At 35.8% G+C, this 23,905-nt stretch overlaps 1 protein-coding gene across 1 annotated transcript in view; it reads right to left on the bottom strand.

Annotated features, from left to right (window-relative positions):
* Positions 1–23,905, bottom strand: part of SKAP2 (src kinase associated phosphoprotein 2) — a 115,972-nt gene that overhangs the window by 73,557 nt on the left and 18,510 nt on the right. Inside the window, exon 4 of the mRNA XM_074150467.1 lies at positions 18,912–19,016. Within this exon, the coding sequence (XP_074006568.1) occupies positions 18,912–19,016 (105 nt within the window). The remainder of the gene's footprint in view (positions 1–18,911; positions 19,017–23,905) is intronic.

The raw sequence follows: 23,905 nt of genomic DNA, 5'->3' as shown, positions 1-23,905 counted from the left end.
CACATAGGTTTCAGTTTTTGCTGGTCTGAATGCCTCCTCGATTACAAATTCCCAGCATCCCTGACAAACTGACTTTTACATGACTAAAGAACTGGTAAGTGCAATGAAAAAAAGCAGATGATCATTATTTTTGTTTTCCTAAATGCAATGCATTACCTTAAACAAAAATAACAAATGTTGCATTTATCCCCAAAACTTAACTTGCTGTTTGAACAAGTATGTATTACTGTTGTTTTTTTTTAACTATACATGTACAAAAGTATATCTTGGTATCTGTGAAATGTAAGAGTTCAATACATTAATATTTATAAAGCACTGCATGAATGCAAGTTAAATTAATTCTTTAAGTCAAAAAAGACCGTACCCATTTGCATTTCAACAAGCGAAACTTTTCCATCCATTTGACAGAGACAAGACTATAAAAGGTCTCAAATTTCTCCAATAAAAGTGGAAATTACATCTCAATATTTCGTCAGAGATTAAAAACAGAATTTTAGATGAATTATCTGATACAAAGATGGAAGTGAGGGTGCTGCTTCAAGATCTACAGAAGTAGAGCACTTTAAGACAATTAAATGATTTCCCTGCAGGCAATGTCTTTTCAATCCAAGCTAATGACATCATTTAAGGAGGATGGTCCATTTAACTGAAAGGATCTTTTACAAGGCAGACAGACAGAAGGCAATCCGGGAATGTTTTCAAGGACTTCCCATATTTCAGAATTATAATGGTGAAATGCCTACATCAAAATCTTAAACTCAAGCATTAATCAACAAAATGAAAGACTAATTTTATAAGAAAAATGTAATAAAACTCATTTTAAGAAGTTTTCCCTTCATTATTTTTTCCTTTAAAGGAACCAATTCTCTCCTAATGGTAATTATGCTGCTTTGGAGTAATGATAATACTCAGGCAGCTCAGTTTTAGGCTGCTGTTTTTAAAGTGAAGCCAAATCACTTCAATCACTCTCAAGTTGAAGAGTAACTTTCATAAACTTTTCCACCAGTTTATGTAAGTTAGCTGTGATCTTTCAGATAGAAAGCATTATACTATTGCCTTCAGAACTTACTTTACTACTTTTGGTATGGTCTATATGTCAGCCTTTAAAACGCACCACCACCTTTTTCATAAAAGAAAAAAAAGCAACGCCCTCAAATGAACCCCTAAGAGAAAACTCACAGTTTTAGTGTCTGTATCAGCAGTATAATGCACTGCTACAACTCCTGGGGAGGGCTGAAGGGGGGTGTTGGGGTTCTATACCTTGTATTATCTAAACGATTTTTCCGATATTGAAAAATCAGAGCAGAATATGCTATTTTTAAATAGTTAAAGGAATACCAACATTCTCATATTAAAATAATATTATTACAATTAAGACATTATACAAAACTACAAACACCTCTTGTACTTCAGAAGGCAGCATCAGTTTAAACCGAACCAAAGAGAGTCTTTTTACCATATACAATAACACTCAAAGCCCTGGAAGTTGTGTACACGTTAGGATGACATCTGTTAATAAACTATGTGGTTCTGAGGACAGGGAAAAAAAAAAAAAAAAAAAAAGGAAAAAAGGTTTACCCTATGTCCCTTTAATATCCATTTCAAATTGTCAAAAACTCCAGAAAGCTGAAAAGTGTGAGACATAACGGAGAGATCTTACCATGTAAGCAGGAGCTAGAAAACGTAGAACTAGTCTTGGCTCTTAACCAGATTCCTTTTGCAATCTTGGACAAGTCAAAGCTACTTTGCCTCCACTGTTCCTCTTCATAACAGAGAAGCAGTATTCACATCTATCTAGAAATGCTGTGAAATGTTGTTGGTTTCATTATGGCTTTTTTAAAAAAATATTTACAGGGAAAAACATTTCATTTTCTGGCCTGCTGTGCCACTTTACTGTTTCTCCCCCGTCTCACCCTCACACACACACACTTTTTTCAAAGTAATGTAAGCAGTTGGAGGGAGGGAGCGCGAAGGGGCGGAGGGAAGGTTACAGCATGTATAAGACTGGGATGTCACATATGTATTGATTCATGCATTTCACAGAAAACTGCATACTGTCTTCTGTGACTTCTATAGCATACATCAGAGTGACAGAGAAAAAACTGAGGAAAATACCATGAAAGAGAATCCTTATGGTGAACAGTAAGATGACCCTGATTATCTAAATGAAATTATTTTCCAAGAAAAACAATTTTTGATCCTAATAACGTTTCCTACTCTTCCCCTCCTTTTTAAATATAAAATCAGAACAGGTACAAGTGCTGTTATCTAACACATATGAATAGTTCATTGAAAACATTGGTACTTTTGAACATACACCAACACCAAAGCCAAAATTTTACCTCAGTTTGAACATGCACTTTTTCAAGTCTCACTGTCACCCAACAAACAAAACTGTAAAAAGTTAAGTGGTTTTAGTTTAGGGACTTAACTGAGCTCTTGTCACTCTGTCTCTTTCCCTACATCAAGAACACAGATATCCTGCAGTGGTAAACAAGTACCACAACAAAAGAATGCTGACTATTCATGTCTGAATATAGTAATATGGAAATTAATAAGTAAGTAGTAATGCACAGAATACCACCACTGCATGCCTAACCACCTGCGCTTTTTCTTAGTTGACAGTTACGTTTCTAGTAAAGGAGGAAGAGATTTCTATGGACTTCAACTGACATAGCTTTCATTCCAATCTCTGCTACACACCTCTACAAACTAGGTCCTCCAGTAGTGTATTTGCATACCTGTTTCCAGATATCTTTACTCCCGCTTTTTGGTTTTATCCCAATTAGGTTCTCTGAAGCACAGACTCATTCAAATTAAGGACACAAACATACAGTGAATGATTCAAAAACTGCCTTGGTCCAATGAAAATTAGGTGAATGAAAAATACGTTATATGCATTTACTGGCACTTAGCCAATTTTCCTAGCTTTTCCATTTTTTTCACCCCAAAGCTAAATCACAACTTCAGTTTGTACATAAACCCAATTCCCACAAGCAGCCAATGAATCTATGACTGGCAACAAAACTGTGTCAAAATAAAAATCTAATCATTATAAAGGTTCCTTTTTATATTGATTCCCACAAAAGTATTTCCATCTACAACAGTTATGCTAATGCACTGTCAGATTTCCTCATGTAATTTTGCTATCCTCTAAAAAATAACGTACTTTGACAACAAATTCTTGAAAAACACTTGACAAAATTGTGCTAGAGAACACCACACGGAAACCAGTCAGTGACATGGAAGTACTAGAGGACAAGACTCCAGGATCAACTTCTCCATGCAGTATCTACAGCAGCCTGTGTCTTTACCAAAGCCCATTTCTGTGCAAGATTAGAGGTATAATGAACGAATGTAATGACTAATCACTCTTCTATTTGTTCTTATTTCATGAACATCATTTTATTCAATGGCCCATGTATTAGCCAATAAAGCATACTGGCAAAAGAAGTTACTTCTAGGTATGGAAGAGAAATAAAATATACAAAGATAACTTTGTTCAAAATATTTACAAATCACTGGTATATTACTTAGAACAATGTTACAGATGAGAAAGCCATCAGAGCTAGACAACTGACTCTCAGTCCCAAAGGATGAATGAAGAACTACAGGAGGATCATCAATGTAAGTATCAAACCGAAGGACAAATCATGGCCTCATCTGTACTGCAGTGGGAACCAGAATAACTAGTTATGTTGTAACCACACTCTTCTTTATTATAATGCCACCTTAGAATAGCATTGTTCTGTTTTAATTGTTAAAAGGCAGGAGGAACCCAAAGAACCTAAACCACTCCGGTTCTGAGCTACAGAATTTATTTCTTGGTTTTAAGGTGATTATTATTGCTTTAGCTTGTTCAGTGTCACAAATATGATTTTGGGGTTTTTAAACATTTTGGTTCATTAGATTTGCTTTTTGTACAATATTTTCACCCTCTTGGTTTATATTTGTGATGTTCCTCATTGAAGGCTATTTTTAATTTAAGACCTGAATCACCACTAACTGCAGATACAGTGAAGAAATTCTCTACCTGACATTCCAGAGAAGACACTAATCATAGAACCTGGAAAAGGAGAAGTCAGTTGAAAAAATGACTGGCCTAGAAATGTAATTAAGGTTCAGACACTCAAGGCCCTTTCCAAAACATAGCAAGTAGCTATTTGGTATGGTATGAGTCACTGCGCCTCATTATTATTCCCCAAAAAGGAAAAACAAAACCCAACAAAAACTCCCTCAAAAATGTCTGTTTCAGAAGGACAAAGGCAATTAACAGGGGGAGGAAAAAAAAAAAAATATCCAATGACAGAGTGGCAAGGGAATTTAAAGATACCATACACATTAAGTTATATTTCCTAAATTAAGGCATAAAGACAACAAGAGCTGTAGATTCTTCAGACCTGTTCAAAGCTAAATTTACCCCAGGTTGAAAACATCCTGGGAGTACAACAAAGCTTGATTAATTTCCCTTCTCAACATGCGCATTTGAAAAGGTAGAAATCCTTGTAGATTCTCTCTTGGAAAAGGAAAATAAAATGCCACTAACACAAACATGCTAGTGGCTTAGTTTTGGCACACAGTCTACCCAAAAATAGGCATAGCCTTACTGCCTTCGGTCTTCATACATTCAGTGTTCTGCAGATCTTAAAATATTTCTTCGTATCTTGAGCTGTACAACCAAAAATATTCATAATAATTTAATACAGACTTCTTAACGTAACCCAAGAGATGCTTCTAAGGAATAATAAAAAAAAATAAATAAAATATTCTGTGTATTATGGTTATGTTCATATACAAGTCAGTCACCCAATATCTCAATGGCTGTTAATGAAACTGAAAGCCTAATTAGGAAGATGAGGGGAATAACCCCAGCATTCTGGCCCACCTCCAATATGAATAATTGCATCTACCTATGCAAAATCCCCCCTGTCATTTCAATTAGGTGAGATATTCCTCATATCCTGCTCTTAAATTGCTGGGTATTGTTTATAGTGCCATTGTAAAAGCTACTGCATTCTACCCTGGATATAGCTGCATTTTGATAGTAGTGATATGGCAATTCCTACACATTTTAGTTACTTTGTTCAAAAAGCCTAGTGCTTGCAAAAGGCTCTCTGCTATCAAAAAGAAAAAAAAAACCAACACTAACTCATTGTGCATATATTACTGAAAGTAGTATAAAATTTGTGTAGAACACAAGTGACGCCTTAACAGATACTGAGGTACAAAATTAAGTCAACCAAGCATAAGCATCTCTTTGGCATTTCTGCAGCATAATAAGCAGCTACCTTATCATACTATCACAACTCTGGATGTCTCAGAAATTAAGCCAAAGCTAACACCTCTCCCTACTGACTGTGAAATCCGACCAGTACATTAAAACACCCTTCTAAAAATCTACATGTACACACATCAACTTTAACAAGGAAGACAAAGAAGTCAGTTAGCCCTTCCAGGGCCTTCAAAACAACAGTTGCACCCATTTTTACACCTTGCTTCCTGCTCAGCAGTACGATCACCCCAAATACCTGTTCCCGAGAACAGCCACTGATTCCCCCTCATTGCTTTCACTTTGCCTCACCATCCCCAAAATTCTCTAAAAAGCCTACATTTTTGATTATAATTTATTTAAAATTGTTCGTCTGACTTAAAAAAAAAATAAATTCATACATAAAAAGGATTTAAAACTTTGGTAGGTTTAATGTTGACTTAAAGAGGGACATCTGGGGCTTATTATTGCCTCACCATACCAGAGAGCTTTCTTCCTCTCCTCTTCTGGCTCTCAACTGCCACTGAAATGGTTATTAGTAAGTAAACTCCTGGATGCTTACATTACCCATTCTAATATGGCCCACAGTCCTTTTATTGTGCACTCCTGCTCTAGCTCTCTCTATCCCTTAAAAGACACAGTTTTAACAGGCTGTAAAATCCACTTGGAAAAGCATTCACTGTTTTTAGTTATGAAAGCAAAAAGATACCTTTTATTTAGGAAAATATGCAAGCAGACATCTGCATCAAAAATCCACATTAACAATAACTGTACTTGCTATTTCATGCAACATTTCAGTAACAACATCAGCAATTTATTGCTCCACTACGGCAGTACGGAAACTTCCACAATAAAATACAGGCCAGGAGTGAAAAGAGCTGTAAAACCATAAAAAAAAAAAAAGTGTGCTTTTTTCTTTCCCTGGCCTTCTAGGACTGTAAATCTCAGGCTTTCTTTTCCTTAAATTGTCTTTTTTCAAGGATTACCAGTGTTATAAATACCTTTGCCTTCTACTGACTAGACACATTTTCTTCTGTAGACTCACTTCCTGTGGGAAATGTTACATTGAAAATTACACACACACACACTATTAGAATTGCCATCATTGCCACACTTCTCTTAATATATTTTAAAGAGCACTAAGAATAGAACAGCTTTCACTTTATCATTATCTTCTATAACGGGAATATCGCTCCTGCATGGGAGATAGTAATATACATATTAAAATTTATTTCAAAATACAGTAGAAAATAATTTCCATTAAGAAGACCTGCTGGGGAAAAAGCTGCACACACCAATGATTAAGCGTAAGTGTGCATCTGTCCTTTAAATACGCATAGCAGTAATAGCTTAAACGTAGGAGTTCAAATCATGGCCACTCTTGCTGCATATACAAATTTGCATCGGGCAATGCTAAATTAAGAAGCACCTCCCATAAGTTTACAAAAGACAACGAAAAAAAAATTGGTTGTAAACTCTTCTGCATTGCAAAGATCTCTTTTGTCTGTCAATCAACAGAAAAGTATTATTCCACCATCACAAAAGGCAAACCTTTGGAGGCAGTATAGGTCTGTGTGTTGTGCAAATGTGCAGTTGCTAAGAAGCAAATATGCTTCTCTTCTAATCAAATAGCCCAGCTCAGCAATGCTGCTGGCTTGGGGCAAGAAGCAAATTCCACCAGCCACAAACTTAGAAACAGTCTTGAATTATTTGTTGCTGACCGCTGGCTGAACCCTGTCCTGATGAGCACCATCACCATTAGCCACTTCTCAGTGTATTCCATCAACCAATGGCAATAGCAGCATGCTACAGCTCAGGCTGCAAGGAATTGATCAAACAGGGTAATGAGACTATTTCTTCATGGAGGTTATTTTAAATGAATATAAATATTTTCTTTCTACATAATTTGCCACGAAAGGTCACTGAACTCCCTGCGATTCTAAAGAAAAATGCTGTGGTATCCCCTTTATATATTTGAGTTAGGATATCGCCAACAAACAACTCTGGGCATTTTTGATGATTGTGTAAATCTTAATGAGGTGGCATCCCAGGCAATTGATTAGCGGCAACATTTTATCTTCACATTTAGTTACGAACAAAAAGAAGATTTAATGCTATTTTAGAAAACCATGATACACCTACGCCCTTAAAATTTTTCATGAGAGAATATATTCTGTGAACCTAAAAGACTTACACTTTTACTATTAAAAATAGATCATGCATATTTAGCTATGCTCACCAGACTTTGATATTATAGCCTGTCTATAGATTCTTTCAACTGAACTCGTATGTTAAAAATACCCACTTTGTATCAGAGTCAGGTTACTGATAAGGAGACCCACACTCAGACGCCCTGTATGTCATCGTCGTCTTCTTTAAAAGACTACTATAAAGAGACACCAAGAGATCCTTGAAATTTAATTCAAACCAACTGCTGCAAAAACCTTACCAAGGACCTCCTTGCCCCACGTAAGATTTTCAGTCCTATGGTTTCCAGTACTGGACAATTTCTCCAGTGCTCGGAAAGCACAATAATATTGATTTAAATACCAGTTTAATAGTATTTTATTAACAAATGCATTACTAAGATAGTACTAAGGCTATGATAAATAAATAATGCTTATTATTTTCTACTTCTAGGGATCATAGTATAAAAATATCCCAATAGGCCAACTAAATACAATTGTTCATGTTTGAGAGTTCACAAGGTTACCTTGCAAGACTTCAAGAAAATACTTTCAACACAAAAGAAAATTTAGATTTACACCCAGGGATGAGTATAATTCATTCATCCGAGACACAGCACTTGAAAATGGTGATTAAAATAAAAATTAAAAAATGTATATAAAGGATTTAAATTAGTCAGCTTTGTCCCGACTAATAGGAGTTCACTTACATAATAACAGAAAGGGCTTTGGATTTTTTTTTCCATTCACCCAAAATATTCAAAGCATTTTTTTTTAAAGCAGAATAAAAATGCGTTATCTGAAACTCTGTGCTTCATATTTTGTTGAGATCTTTGGCTCCTCAGGCCTTTCTTTTTTCCCCTGAATGAATGTTTCTGACCAGTAGAGGAAATAAAAATAAATTTTAAAAAATTAAGAAATTAATAAGGACAATAATAATCACAAAAAGAGTTTAAATCAAAAGGATTCTCCTCCTGTCTCCCATCCCCCCTTAAAATATTATTTACAAAGCACGCTTTTCTAACTCTTTATCAATGCCATCATTATATCTTGTATGGCAGTGACACGTATCTAAGGCTTGAATAGAATAAAGCAACTCAGATGTGTTTGTTCTACTGAGACGTCATTTCTAGAATTTTTTTCTTTTTTTTTTTTAAGAAAAGTTGACAGCAAAAATGAAACTGTAGTTGTGTGATAAAAGATAGCTTGGTTGGTTATTACGAAAAAAAGCTTATTACATCTGTTACACAGAACCTACAAATTCTTATTTTTAATCCGTAATTTCTTTAAAAAGCGAAAGTACCCCAAAATAAAAAGGAGACAATTCTACATTAATGTTGAAGATCTGTAAAAATTTGTGAGATGACATGATGCTAGTACTATTCAAAAAGTACAAAAATCCTGGGAAACTGCATTTTCAACATGGACGGAGGAAGCCAATTGACACATAAATCCTAATTTTTCCTCAAAGAGATCCCATATTAAGTCCTAAATTCCATAAAATAAAAAAAAATAACCCAACAAAAACCCCAACAACTAAAACCACACAATATAAGTGGTCTCTTACCACACCAATAAAAAACAATATATGCTTGGGGGGGTGAAATCAGTACCCACCAGCAAAATACATCTCATCAACGGAGTAACATTTGACAAAAATCAGTGGAAACAGCAAAGAAGCCAATACAACTTCCAGTGCCAAGGAGCCAGATGGCACTGCTGGAAAAATTATATCTACAGACTGGCAGCTTGATCCCATGATTACTGCCCAAGGGAGGAAGAAGAGGAAAACAAGAGGTATTTCAGTGTGATGGAGTAAATCAATTATTATCACCAGCTCACTATGGCATTTTCACATTATTTTTATACCACATTCTAAATATCGTTCAAATGAATGAGAACACTGGAAGATTCCAGCAATCTGAGACAGGAGAGAAAAAAAAAAAAAGGTATGCCATAGAGCAATACATACTTAAATGCACCTCTATCAGCTGCATCACATAGTCCATATTTCCAAATAAAATTTGCAGACGTGTTGTGGTTAAGAAGTAGAACAAAAGCTTTTATTTTCCAGGTTTTATTTTCCACCTAAAATTCCAAACTGTATCTGTACCGATTACAGAAAAAAAAAAATCTCCACACTTCTCAATGTTATGACTACATTCTTTGGTATATTTTCAACTCTTTAACTTGCAGTTAGCTTACACACACCATTACAGAATAACCTTTTTGCTAAAGTATTCCAAAAAGCTTTGATCAAAAAAGTTTGGGGTAGTCTCACAAATTATTTTTCTGTTAAAATACAGAATTAAAGCTGGCTTCTGAAGAAGCTGTTAAAGGGAGAAAAATTACTCCACTCCTACTTTCACATAAGGAAAGCTGTTCTAGAAATCAAAAAGACAAACTTTTCCCCCACCACCTTCATATGCATACATATTCAAATTACTAAACACAATATACACATAATTTTACGAATAGGTTAGACACTCCACCTGAAAACAGGCAAGGTTAATTATTTTTCTTTAACTGGAAGTCAATGACACCACTTCCATTAACTTTTTTCCAGGCAACAGCAGTAGTAAGGCCCATTTCCTGTATCCATGCTTGCGAAAGAGTAATTTAGGTTACCTACCAAAAAGACTTGGACCACCTTCACCTTACTTGTCTCCATCCCATTTTCGTCTTACAGCACAGCCACGTACACAGTCTAAACATCCTTCTGCCCATAATCACATGCTTTTGACACTAATCCTTTCCACTTACCTCTTCAATGCAAAGTGGTGATGCACAAGTGCAGGTATGTGAAACACATAATAAACTAACTGTATCTTTCAATATGTATTGTGGGAATTTATACATCACCTATGTCCATACACAGAAACACAAAATTTGACTGTTGAGGAACGAGCAAAAAGACGTTTTATATGAGGACTAGGTTATCTCTGGAAAGTTACATCAGGCTGTGATGTATTTTCCGTTAAGGAATGTGTGTTCAGGTAGACAGAGCTAGTATTCAGAAGGTAGCCAGGAAAATCTTATTTACAGAAAGAGGTTTTCCTCCATTTTTTAGTACGGGATCATTCATAATTCCTTGCCCAAAATGGGGCCAAAACTACTTCTGATTACCAGCAGTAGAGAAGACAGGACTAAGATCCTCATGGGATATTACCAGTCATTATTGTGATAGTGGTGAACAGGCTCTGACTAATATTAGTTAAGAAACTGAAGGAATAAATTTACTTTGGAGAAAAGATGCCATTCAGCATTTTTAGTCTGCTACTCTAAAGTCCTACTCTTGTAAGTAATCCAAGTAAACATCTATGAAGAAATACTGAGGAGACTATAAATCAAACTAATACTGTCTAGTGACAGATGCCCAAAGGAAGTACGGTTCCTGCTGCACATTTTTAAGCAGTGAACAATACCTGCAACATCATCTTCATAAGGACAATAATGAACTTGCTCATATAGTGGATATCATAAAGATTTGCAAAGAAAAAAAGCCATTGTAAATCAAAACACTTTAATAACCCTTTTCATTACATAGTTTTTACTTTTTCATTCAAAGTTTTTATTTTTCCAGTCAAATTGAGTCTCAAAATTCACAAATATTAATCCACCGTAACTTCCCTTTTATTTAAAAGGAAACAAACACAAATCCACTAAATTAACATCTGGATTGCATGATGTCTGACAGAAAACAGCTCTACAGAAAGTACTAATCAGTTAAAACACAAAAGCGGGAATACAGAAAAATCTTTTTCTGTTCATTAGCTTGATACACACTTCAGTGCATGCAATAAATTAAATATGGACAAAAAATTCTAATCATCAATTCGGAGGAAGAAAACCCTATATCAAACAATTTTAACTCTTACTTTTATTGCAAGATTTTTTTTTTCCAGTTGCTTCCTATATCCAGGCACTCCAAGGCCTCATCCATTGACATAGAAAACACGGAGTACCACACAGAGCATTGTTTTACACATTTTTGATCTAGCCTAAAATGAACCATTATGGTTTTTGTAGAGCTTGTTCTCCCCTGAGTTGCTTGGGGCTACTACACAGTATATGCTGAAGGCAGACCCATTTTCCTGTTGTACGTGCTAGAATTTGCTTTGAATGCTGAGCAGCAACAATTTTTGGGACATGCTCGCCTCTGGAAAGGTGCTAGAAGGGTACCCACCTCAAGGTGCCACTGGAGTAGCATGAAGCAGTGCTATCATCTACGACTGATGCATCTGTCTGGTTCTGAGCGGGAAGGAGTAAGCAGCAGAATGGAAGCTGACTTGCCATTACTGCTTGGCAGGAAGAAAGAGGAATTACAGGGAAATCAGAAGGTAGAAATTCACTCAGCTGAGGAAAGCATTAATAAGGTCCTAAACCCATAATTAACAGCCTCCAAAACACACTCAAAAAGCTTGACATATCAAAGAGGGCAAAGGAAAACCTTCCCTCTTCCTTTTTATTTCAGCCATTTGTGAAGTATAAGAACAAATCTAGAAAAACATTAGGCCAACAAGCAATATAAAGTAAACAGAAAAATCTATTGCATTTCAGCTTTGTGGGTTGGGTTTTTTTTACCATAATGTTGTTAGAAATCTTGAATAAAATTATGATCTAATATGAAAAAGAAATGGGTTAAGCAGGTCATTATTTGTTTTTTATTGTGGATATTGTCCTGTGTAGCGGTGGAGCATACATGGCTGTTTTGTTATTGCTCAGTCACTGAAGCAACATAGATGAAATAAAATGAGCAACAAACCATGTCATCTCTCCCATGGGAGAAAGGTAAATGTTAAAAGAACACAGGGGTTTATTGTTTAATAGGAAGTTTTTCATCATGATAATTAGAAGTTCAAACGTTTTAGTATCATCAATTTGTACACACTGTTAACCTACATGATGCCATTTTTAACTTTACTGTTGACTTTAATAGGGCCAAAATTTCACTTAAAACTTCTGCTTCCTATCAGAAATTAATCCCTTCTGTTCTGTGCAAATGGTTTAAATCAAAATTAGTTAGATTAGCTTTGCATATTTCACATGCACTTTTGTTTTTTTAACTTCTTGCTTCTCCAAAGTCATTGCTGCTCTATTTGCTGCTATGGATCCTACAAACAAACAAGCAAGCAAGCACTTCAGTTGCTTGTTCTTTTCATAAGGTTTCAACAGCAGCTACATGTGGAAAGTTATAAAGGCTCTCCTTAGTCTTCAAATATATTCATGATGGAAGGGGGAAAATAAAGGAAATATCCCATCATAATTTCCTGTATGGACAGAACAGAGTCAAATGTCAACAAACTGATTAGAAGAGTAGGGTATGTATCCTCTACTAGTACAGTGCGTGGAGAAGACTGACGTTCACCATTAGAGATTTTCAGGTAAGAGGAGATGGTGCCTGCCAAGAAATGTCTCGGGCATGCTGCAGGTGATACATTTACTTTACCCTTATGGTCTCTCCTATCCAACAAGGAGTTGGCCTTCTTTACAGCTTTTGACAATTTCAACAAAGTTAGCACACTCTTCTCATTTGTTAAGCAAACAGACTTGGATGTGGGAATTTACACATACACGGTCCCACATGCACCAACATCCTAATAAATTGAAATTTTAAAATACGTTTCACATTTTAAGTTCCTCTTTAGTATGTTTTACTTTTCATTGTGTTCCATCAGCTTGTAAAAGACTGCATTTTGGGTGACATCTAAACTGTCCATAAGTGTCTCAGCCTAGTTCCTTAGTGATGCATCCTTCCTCAAACAGCCTCAGCACACCACATTGGAAATTCTAGACTTTAGTCTTCCTGCCTGAGACTGAGTCACTAATTATGATTTCTTCAAATTCTGAAAGCAACATTTCTGATCAGTCGTATTACCTTTTCAGCCAGAAATGAAGAATCATAATACATTGCAATATATAGTATTTCCTCTGCCATACAACACCTGTGCAGACACAGCAGAAGCCGACTAAACAGTTGATGAAAACACAAAATTACCTACATATGGCAAAATAATAAATTGCATTATTTCCCAGTCACAATTCTGACAGTAACAGCATGGTCTCAAAACAAAGCTGGCAAGCCAAAGTCCAGTCTTTACCTATTTCCCATGGCACTGATGCTATTGCCCCCCTGCCAGCTCCCAAGAACATAAAGTAGAAGTCACCTTTTCTCACCAAAGATTAAATGTCTCAGTAAACCTAGATTTATCTCCCCTCAATATGATCTTTTTTAATCATGCTTGAATATTTAAAGGGATATAAGGGAAAAGAAAATACACATTTTTCTGCCTTTGAAGAGATCTATGAGAAAAACAAGACAAATAAGGAAGTTTCTCACTTTTTTGAATGGCTCTCATGCGCTTAGTTTGGAAATCTCTCCAGTACTGCAAAGCAAATAACTAATCTCCTGGAATAACTCAGGTAAACTTCCAGTCCTGTCATCCCCAAGACAACCGAACATCATCTATGTGTATGTGATCATGATACTAAACAGTGGTAAACCAATACAAGACTGGGGGCATAGGATGGTCAAAAAGAGAGAAGAGGACAGAAAAATCCTAGCTGCATCTTCCATCCTCCAACCTCTGCTTAGTTGCTAATGCTATTTAACTGATTCAGTGATGAAACAGAGTTTTTGCTTTGATATAGTGCCTCAAAAATAAACTCAGTAGGGATGTAGTTGAAGAAAGTTGGAAAAAACTTGTATAAGCATTGTATATAAAGGTAAGGGCTTAAGCTGAACTCTACCCTTCTTCAGTGACAGTATTCAACCCTTTATGCCTACCAAGTACTGAAGAGGAAAAAAAAAAAAAAACACCACCAAACTTAATCAGTACTTGTATTTGAGACTTAACATGTCAAAAGAAGCAACACGCAAAATTTAGTCACAAAATTTTTCATTCTCACTCAATCAATTAAAATGTGAAATGTGACGTTCATGCAGAGGAAATACTATAGATCACGTAAAATAGTTGACTCAAGCCTGCAAAGACTTGTCTAGAACTTTTCCAGAGGAACTGCATGAAAACAAATCTAAAACCTGTTATTTCATCCAAAAATTATACCAAGAAAAGCATGTTGCAGGGAGCAACAAATTCTGCTTATTTTCAAGACTGCACTCTGATGACAAACAGTTAAAGCACAACCCCTTCATTTATTCCAATTCTTCGAAGTTCTCCAACTGTCCTATTTTGCTTACTTAGGCCCTACCTTCCTCCACTTCAACTACGGGGAATTTTTAGTATGAGATTCTCAACCTACTTAACAATTTTCTACTAAAAAGCACATTTTATTAATAAACTATAGCCAAACATGATTAATTTGAAGAGCATACAGGTCCCTAGACATATTTTTAGTACTTCTTTCATCCTTACATGCTCAAGGCAACATTTCTAGACCTTCCACAGAAAGGATGATCTAAATTATTTTATCATAGCATTCACTGTGATCTCTTTAGATCCCGTAATTACCCAATCACATACTCCCTGCGGAGATAAACAGACATATCTTCTTCAGAAGTGGTCAGTTCACTCACAGTACTTACAAAGTCAGAAAGTTTATTCCTTTAATATTAATGGCATTTCCTACTATAGAATCAAGTTACCATAATATACACCAAAAAATTCTACTGTCCAAAAAATCCCTTGAGATCATAAGATTACACTGTTCAATAATTTTCCACACGGCATTGAACCTAGATTTAATACCATCCTAAGAAACCTGAAAATTAAATAAAAAACAGCAACCTTTTCCCCATTAATGTCTCAACCAAAAATAAGTTTACTACCAACTTTAAAGAAAGTCTTACTATTTCAGTTTTTAAGTATTTTGGTACGCTTTTCTTTCTAATGGATCAAGACAAATATATTTTCCACTACATGCATTCTTCAAAATACAGATGGAAGGGGAGTAAGAATTTACAAGACATAACATTGTTATACAATGTACTATACAAAAACCTGTCATTTAAGTTGCAAGAAACCTAGTCATCAATAAGTGAAAAAATACCCCGCTCAAAAATCAATTATGTTGAGTCTTTTGTATAGAGAAGTAGTACACCTTTCAGGCAACTGGTATTAATGAGCAGACATGGCTATAGAATCTCCATCTGTTTTTCTGACAAAGCTGTGACTACTCCAGTCTCTCATTGAAATTCCATTAATCTGGTGCACCAAGGACCAATGCGAAAATCAAAACTCCATCTAACCCTTTATCAGCTCACAATAACCTACAAGTGAACTCTGCCTGTTAGCATACAGCAAGTTATGATTTTGCTATCAATCAGGCTGTTAGCCAATAAAAAAAAAAAAAAAAAAAATCAAGTTAAGAACTGAGTGCCTGGCAGTGCTGTTCTGTCTGTCTTGTTTTGGGGTTTGTTATTTTATTTGGGGGTTTTGTTGTGTTTTATCCCTCTTCCAATTTCTGTAGCGTGTCTGGAGATGTAAGCCTATGCATCATTCTCCTTCGTTGTGATTTAATTGCTGCCAGCAATCAAGTCAAAGCATCACTGAAGTGTGCTTGAATTTCATTAGAAGATATAACTTATGCTACTTTCCTACAGTACCTAATAAACCATAAAGAAACCAAAACACATATGGCTTGAGGGAATAACTGGAAAATTAGGTGGCCATTTGGGAACTGAGTGAACTTTTGAACCAGAGGAACAGAGAAAAAGAAATATTAAAAGGAAAGACAGACTTAGAATGCACACAGAGACGTGGGGGTTTGACCTTTTCAGTACCTAGAAAATTACATTAGCATTATGAAAAATACATATCATGTTTAGAGTTTATAATCCATCAAAGTTTAGATACTTTGTTAGTGCCTACCATAAGGTAAAAGTCAAAAGGACAACATAACAATCAAATTTGACAAAAGGCCTTTAGGTGACCTGTGCTAATTTAGTTATCCCATACTTATTGTTAAATGGATTATCTCTCTTGTAATTAATACACCATTAGACAAAGGTCACACAAAAACTCCAGAATTTTACAATGACTGCAATGTACATGTAATACACTAATTCTTTATCTGTTAGCAAGCAGGTGCCTTCACAAATCATATTTTGACAGTAACACTGCAAAGTGAAACAGTGACACTTTCAGAAGTCATACAAACCTTGCAGTCTAACTCCAGTATATAAAGGTAAACACCTATTTTGTGGGAGTTTTTTAGCAGAAAACATATATAGAAGGTTTTAGATAAAAATATGAATGGACTCAAATATAAATAAAGAACACCTAATTTGGTTACCTACAGTTAGACCCCTCTGTTAATGCCGAGAGCCTTGAACCTACACAAATGAGGTTTTACACCTGCACGGAGCCCTGCTGAACTAAACTGGTAACCGTGTAAGATCAAACATCTACCTTGCAGGTCCAGCTTCTTGAGTAGAATTTAAATATCAGGCATTAACAGACCGCTAAAACACAAAAATACAGTACTAAAGTTTCAACAAACCCATTCATGCCTATGAGAACTGAAACAAACGGCACCTCCGAGGATCAATCCACCTCTTACAAGATTGTCCCAACATACATTTTCATGTATAGCCTAGGTTGAATGATGGACTACACGTTAAAATCAAAATGGTCTTAGAATGACACACTGGACATTCAAACACAAAACCAGAAAAACTCCTCCAATAAATGAAAATATTTACAGATTAAACTCAACTTTTCCTCATGCTGAGCTCCCACTAGATAATTAAAGAGGATTTACCATAAAACATAGAAAGACCAGTGAGGTAAAATCATCTTAAATGTAACAGAAACGCACCCACTACATTGCTACCTAAACTGGAACAAATTATCCAAGACGCTGTTAGGCAGCTATTATACCTATTTTTATAATTATACCTTCCAAAATAGGCTAAAAATTAATCAGCCATTGGTACAAACTCATACGGTCTTTCACGTACTCTGGCATCAGCATTCTTCAGCCATTCATTATTTAGGTTTATGAACATTATCACTTTTTTCTTAATGGTTTTGAAACAAATCTATAATCATATCTCCCATTAAATAGTCATACAATTTTGTCACATACCCCTTATGCAATCAGTACCATGTTATTAAGTTACAATTAGAAATAATGTTAAGATTATGTTTGTAAGCAAAAATAGATACATAGAAAGTTGCATTCATCTGTAGTTTGGAAAATTAGCTTGCGTTTTCTAAAAGCCATATTCAATTTGACTGATAATTACATTTCAACCAGAAAGCAAAAAGGCTTGTTTTTATTTTTTTAATAGAAGGTCGCATTGGCAAAATGCAAAAAAGCTCAACATTAAAAAAAAAGAAGGAAAGTGTGATTATTATTGTTACACATTTTACAGAGTTCTGGATATAAAAAAAAAGATTGGGTTATTCTGAATCAGTGGTTAGAAGGTTTATCACTTATGCATGTACTTGACTTATCCCTGTTCTGCAATAGACATAATTTTATACCTCATAAAAGCAATTTATGTTTCCAAAGGGAATAATCTGGGTAACATAAAATGTGGAGTGCTATGTTGCGGGAAGCATATTTTCCTTCAGCAATTGTATTTCGAGATGGAGCTGCACAGTTTGATCATCATATCATGTCACAAAACATCATTCACTAGTAAGTCTATCTAACTTCTAGTGCCAGAAATTAATATACATCGTTAATTTATTTGTACATATACTTAATTTATTGCCTTATATTATCCATAGAAGGTATTTATATTATGTATACAATAAATGAACCTCAAAAATATGGACACTACGCTAAAGCAAGCTTGTTAACTGTTGAAATATTCAATTGTTCATGTCTTCAGAACAGTTGCATTTAGCATTAAATTCTAAATTAACGAACACAAAATCAAACAACACGGAAAGAGCTACGGACCCTAGATATTTTTTTAAATGCAAACTCAAATTTAAAATTTATATAATGAAAACATTCTACAAAACACTGTCTTAATGGAAGGAAACACTGTAGGAATAATTAATTTAATATTTTATGAACCTATTCTGCATGGAGTTTGCAGAAAAATATCAATCACGTAAACTGTTTCATTATTTATTAGATAAATAATACAGTAAGCCATTAAGTAGCACAATAAAATTAAGCAAGAATCTGATAATGTTGAATTAACAAACAATTTGTTACTACAAATATTCACACTGTTTTAGCCACTGATCTGTCTTTAAAAACATATACATCTATAGAAGATGCTTTGTTATGAAAAAACATGAGTTTGAAAAAACCATGTAAATTTGAGACAGCTTCACTATGCTCTAGGACCACTAGAGAGAGCTCTTCAGTTCCTTTAAAGGTTCTCGTAAAGGTAAGAAAACTGCCCAGCTGTGATGCTTATCTGTTTATCTGATTTCCAACACTAACATTCGCATCACAAGGATCCGATTACATGAGTTTGTAGCAAACTGGCAAATCTAGTACATTCTAAAGTAAACAGTGTCACATACCATCAGAGGGTGCTTCATCCTCTTTATCACATCGGTCAGATGCTATTGAGACACTATCAGGAGGCGAAGAAAAAGAGCCCTCAGACTCTTCCTCATCTTCCAATTCTGTAAAAGTTCAAAATACATTAATAGTTAAAGTAGCTTATCATACAAACACAGAGAGAATCCAAATGCAAATACTTTCTTTAGTAAGAAGGATACCAATTCCTATTTCAAACCAAAAAAAATACCATTTCTCATGGACTCTGGTAACACGCGCCTTGTACATTCAAGCACAGCTGTGAGCGCTGCTGTTCTAGGGTTACCTTCTAACCGGCCACATACATGTTGCTGGAGCCGTTTCCCTCCATCTAACGGATTGTCATATAATGAACCCGTTCCCAGCACTGCACAGCTGACAGCTTCTCACACCGGAGGGGGGGGGGGGGCGCGGGGGGGGGGAGAAATACACCACGGGAAAGAGGTGGGCAAGGGGACACGGGCAGTGTCAAGCTCCGAAGTTCTGCCTGTCCGACTGCAGGATGGAGCCGCAGCAAGTTCCCGCCAAGGAACTGCCAAACTACTTCTGGCAGCAGTTTGTCGCCCTCTGCCCACTTTCGCTTTTCTTCACCATAATTAGGCGCTACTTTGCAAATGTTTTGTGTGCGTATGTGCATTCCTCCCATGAAACTGGAATCGCCTTCTAACAGCAGCCAGTCTGAGCCTGCAGCTTAATGCGGCATTCTGTTGATGAATTTCTTACACAACTGATTATACTACTAATATACAAAAGCTACATTATTAGCTAGCGTATGCACTACACTGATCAGAGTGCATTAAGTGTGAGAGTCTGGAAAAGGTAAAGCGAAATCAGTATTAGTCAAGGCTTTCACTTAATTAGACAAAGTTTAAGTTCTCCCTCCTAAAACTCAGTACATTTTCTGATTATTTTTTTTTCAAATGCTGCGTACGTGAAGAAGAGATGGAAAAATAGCAAATGTAGAAAAAAGTTTAAAAAAAAACAAAAGACAAAACTACACTGTTCCTTTAAAAAAATACATTAAAAATCAAAGTCTTGGTTAAGACAGAAAATCCAATAACTAAATAGGATACTGCCACCAAACCCAAATCATAAAGCTGATGCTCCAACAGATCAAATGACCCTCAATTTTCTTAAAAAGCATATAAAGCTAAATTGCTCAAGCATTGCCTTTTGGTATATTCATACACAGAAAGCTTTTCAGAGACCTCCAGACATGCTTCTATATTCACGTACTCCCTTTTGGAGCACTGTATCAGATAACTAATTTCTCAGAATCCAAAAAAAAGGCCATGCATAGCGAAAATATTATTCTCCATAGACATAGGAATCGCATTCATCAGTAGGACTGTCTATCCATGCCTGAAAGTTTTACCCCTTTGCTTTTTTAATCATGGAAAATTCAGTCTGTGCCCAAAAAGCACCAGAGCTGTTATCAAAGAACAGCAAGAACTGCAGGTAAGACAACAAAACCTGATTTTTGCTTTGCTGCAGTTCTTTTATATCCCAAGATTGTTAAATACCAAACTGGTTTACCCCTCATTAATTTAGTATGCTTTTCTTGGGAAAGCTTCCTTTCAAGTTCCCATGCCATGTAACAACTGCTTTGAATCTGAACCTGACTCCGATCTATTTTTGACACGGCCATCTTCCAGTAGCACTCCAGCCATCATGTTAATCTGACCAAAATATTTGCATTTCATCACACCTGTCAAACCAATCAAAACTAAATTATCCCTCTCCGGGATTCACTTCTTCCTCCAAACAGAGGATGGGAGAGCAGATAGCACGTGAACAGAAAATATTATGCCATATTTACAACTAGCATGACCATCTTTCATACTTACACGCCCAAGACCAGTTGCCTGTCTCTCTCTGTCTCATATATATCTTTATTAGGCGATGGACTGCATATGAAAAGAGCAGACCTATACAGTATCAAAAATTGTTCCACTCTTTTCCTTTCCTAAGCTTTTACTAGTACTAGAATGTACAGAATATATATGTATGTATAAACTCTCACCTCCAATGCCCTGGTTGTCAGTCAAAAATGTCCTCTTATCAGCTATGCATAAACGTACTACCATTTAACCTTCAAGAAGTGTCAGCATAAGTTTAAACTATTAGGCTGTATTTTTAGAGGTAAACACTTCCACAAACACCATACTCCAGCATTCAAAATTAATGGGCTGAATAGTAAGAGTAAACCAAACTACATCTAAATTAGTAGCACTTGTGGATGACAAAGGGGCAACTACATGCGTAGAAAGAAGACCTCCAGAGATTTTTGCCCCACTCACTATACATAATCTCTTTCAGAGAAGTAGTGATTTCTTATATAAGTTTGCATAGCTGCACTGTTACCACACTCTTCCATTAAGTCATAGTATTACTATTTTCTAATTATGCTAAGGATTTCAAATTCAGTAAACTTTTGTGCTTTGCATTCATATAAAAGCCAGATGATCTAGAAACAAGAAGCTTTTTAATACATACAAATTTAGGGCACACCATGTACATATCCTAGGTATATACTGTATTTGAAACAACAAAAACCATAGGCAATGTAGAACTACAATAAGTATCTGTTCTAAGTCCACAATATGCAAGTTCAAAAAGCTCTTAAAATAAAACCAAAAAAAAGTATTGAGGTATTACGAAAAAAGAAATCACACACTCAGTGGCTTTCCAAGAGTTTATAGTCTTCAAAGTATTCTCTGAATGTTAAATCCTAAATAAAGGCTTGAAGACTTTGATGGGAAAAAACCTCACTGAGAAAGACAATCAGAACAAATATATAGAACTCATGTCACACAATACTACATTTAGGTACAAACACTTTTTATGTGAAAAATGTGGAGAATAGGTCAGAGGTACAGGTAACCTGCAGGACTAGATTAAACCAAAAATTTTCAATTTTTTATTTTAGATTAAATAAATTTATTTATTGAAATGCAATCCTTAAATGATCTAATTTGTATAGAAGAACTGCAGGCATTTTGATAGGAGAGTTGGACTCGATGTGCTCTGGAGCTTTAACAGGCAACGTTTCACAACCTTTTTATGTACTCACATAAAAGAATGACTGCAGGCTAGTATCAGCCTCCTCATTCTGGTAGGGTTAAAAGACATCTTAGGATCGTATGCTATTAATATATAAAGATATTGCTCCTGACAGCTTACAGAGAGGCCTCCTGTTGATTCTGTGGGGTCTCCTGTATTCCCACTCAGAGTATTCTCTGCCCTTTCTCCATTTCACATGCTCCTCTATCAAGGTGTTGCACCGCAGTTTATACTCCACCTACTGAGGAAGAGTAGACAGAATTGCATTTGAAGCTACATCTGTTACTCCCTGAACAGTCAGAGGAGTCAGTGTTGAGCAGCACAAGCCACTACTCCTGTCTTCAGGTGCCAAGTACCTAAAAATACACCCCAAAAGCATCAATAAATTAAAGAAAAGCATTCAACTTGCATTTATGTAATAGAAAACCGAACTACAAAGCAACAATGGGCATCAGGTAAATGTATCCAATACAATTTGCAGGCATAATTGAAAGCATTACTGCCTAATCAGACATCTAAAAGCAAAGCATGCTCAAACGAAATGTCTATAGACTCATTAGTTGGCAGCCATTCCATTACAATCACACATAATGTCAGTAGTGCCTTGAACCTGTGCCAATGACAACAGCATAAATTTTGCATCTCATTTCTGTGGTCATAAAATTAATGATCAGTTTAAAAATACTTCTTTGCAAAAGTTATTGCACAAAGAAATGACATGAATGTGTCCCTGTTATGTAGTCACAAGGATAATTAAAGAGTTGATGCTCATTAATATAGTTTCTTGTTTTCCCAGAATACCATGTGATTTATCTGGAAGTTGAAAAAAAGGTTTAATTAACTGTAGATATGTAACAGTTACAACAATAACAAAAATATGTTTATGAACTGACCCCATTCTCCAGTTTCTGCAATTTACACTAACCTCTTACAGGTTTGAGAGCAGAATCAATATTTTATGTTATCTGTTAAAAAAAAAAAACACCCATACAATCTTTCCTTATTAAATGCTACCTTTTCCATTACAGCTTATTTATTGATTTAGGAAATACTGCATACCAAAGGGTAAGTGTACCACATTAGGACTGGAGCATGAAACACAAACTCTCCTCATTGTAACAAGGGCTGCACTTCAGTTGCCGCCCTCTATGCTGAAGATTTCCCACTGATTTAGTTGGTACAAGCTGGATATAATGAACAGGGCCATATAACTTCATAAGAATCCAGTAAAAAAAAAAAAAAAAAAAAAAAAAGAAAAATCCAGCCCTTCTTACCCCCAGGAATTATTTTTCTCTGCAACACTGTGATTACAATAATGAACTCCTAGGTATTAAAGACACTGCTTCAGCCACTAGATCTAAAAAAGAGCAAGCAAGGTGTTTCAGCCAATGCCTCCATAAAAGGCTTGCTAGCTCAAGGTCCCCAGATCACTAAGCACTTTCATTTGTTTCTAAAAGAAATCTAGACAGAGTGATGCATTAAAATTGCTCAAGTGTAAGAGAAATAAAACAACTCACAAAAATAAAAAGACGTGCAGGTTAAAACACCCTGCTCCTTGCCATTTCAGAAGGTCCTAAGTCACAGCAAGTTGAAATCACTTCCTCCCATCCCATCTCTGCTGCGGTAAGAACCCATGAAAGAAAGAGCTGGATGAAGCCACCAAGCACATAAATGCAAGGTTCTCACTACACAGTTTTTCACAAAAAGTAACTAGACAAAGTTGCTTTCAAGCTGGCACAGGTATGCTTTAGCCCCTTGAGTGGTGTATCTGATTTTTTAAGATGCTGCTATACTGAGCCAATCCACCACTCGTCTTTCAAGACTGGATTCTTCTGACAGCCACTTTCACAAGCACCATGCAAACCGCTTCAACACCCACATTCCTGAAGAGTCTTCTAGACTCTCATATTAA

This window comes from Numenius arquata, chromosome 7 (genome assembly GCF_964106895.1).
Source record: "Numenius arquata chromosome 7, bNumArq3.hap1.1, whole genome shotgun sequence".
Lineage (NCBI taxonomy): Eukaryota > Metazoa > Chordata > Aves > Charadriiformes > Scolopacidae > Numenius > Numenius arquata.
The sequence above is the reverse complement of the archived record's forward strand: the minus strand, read 5'-3'. Positions and strand labels throughout refer to the sequence as shown.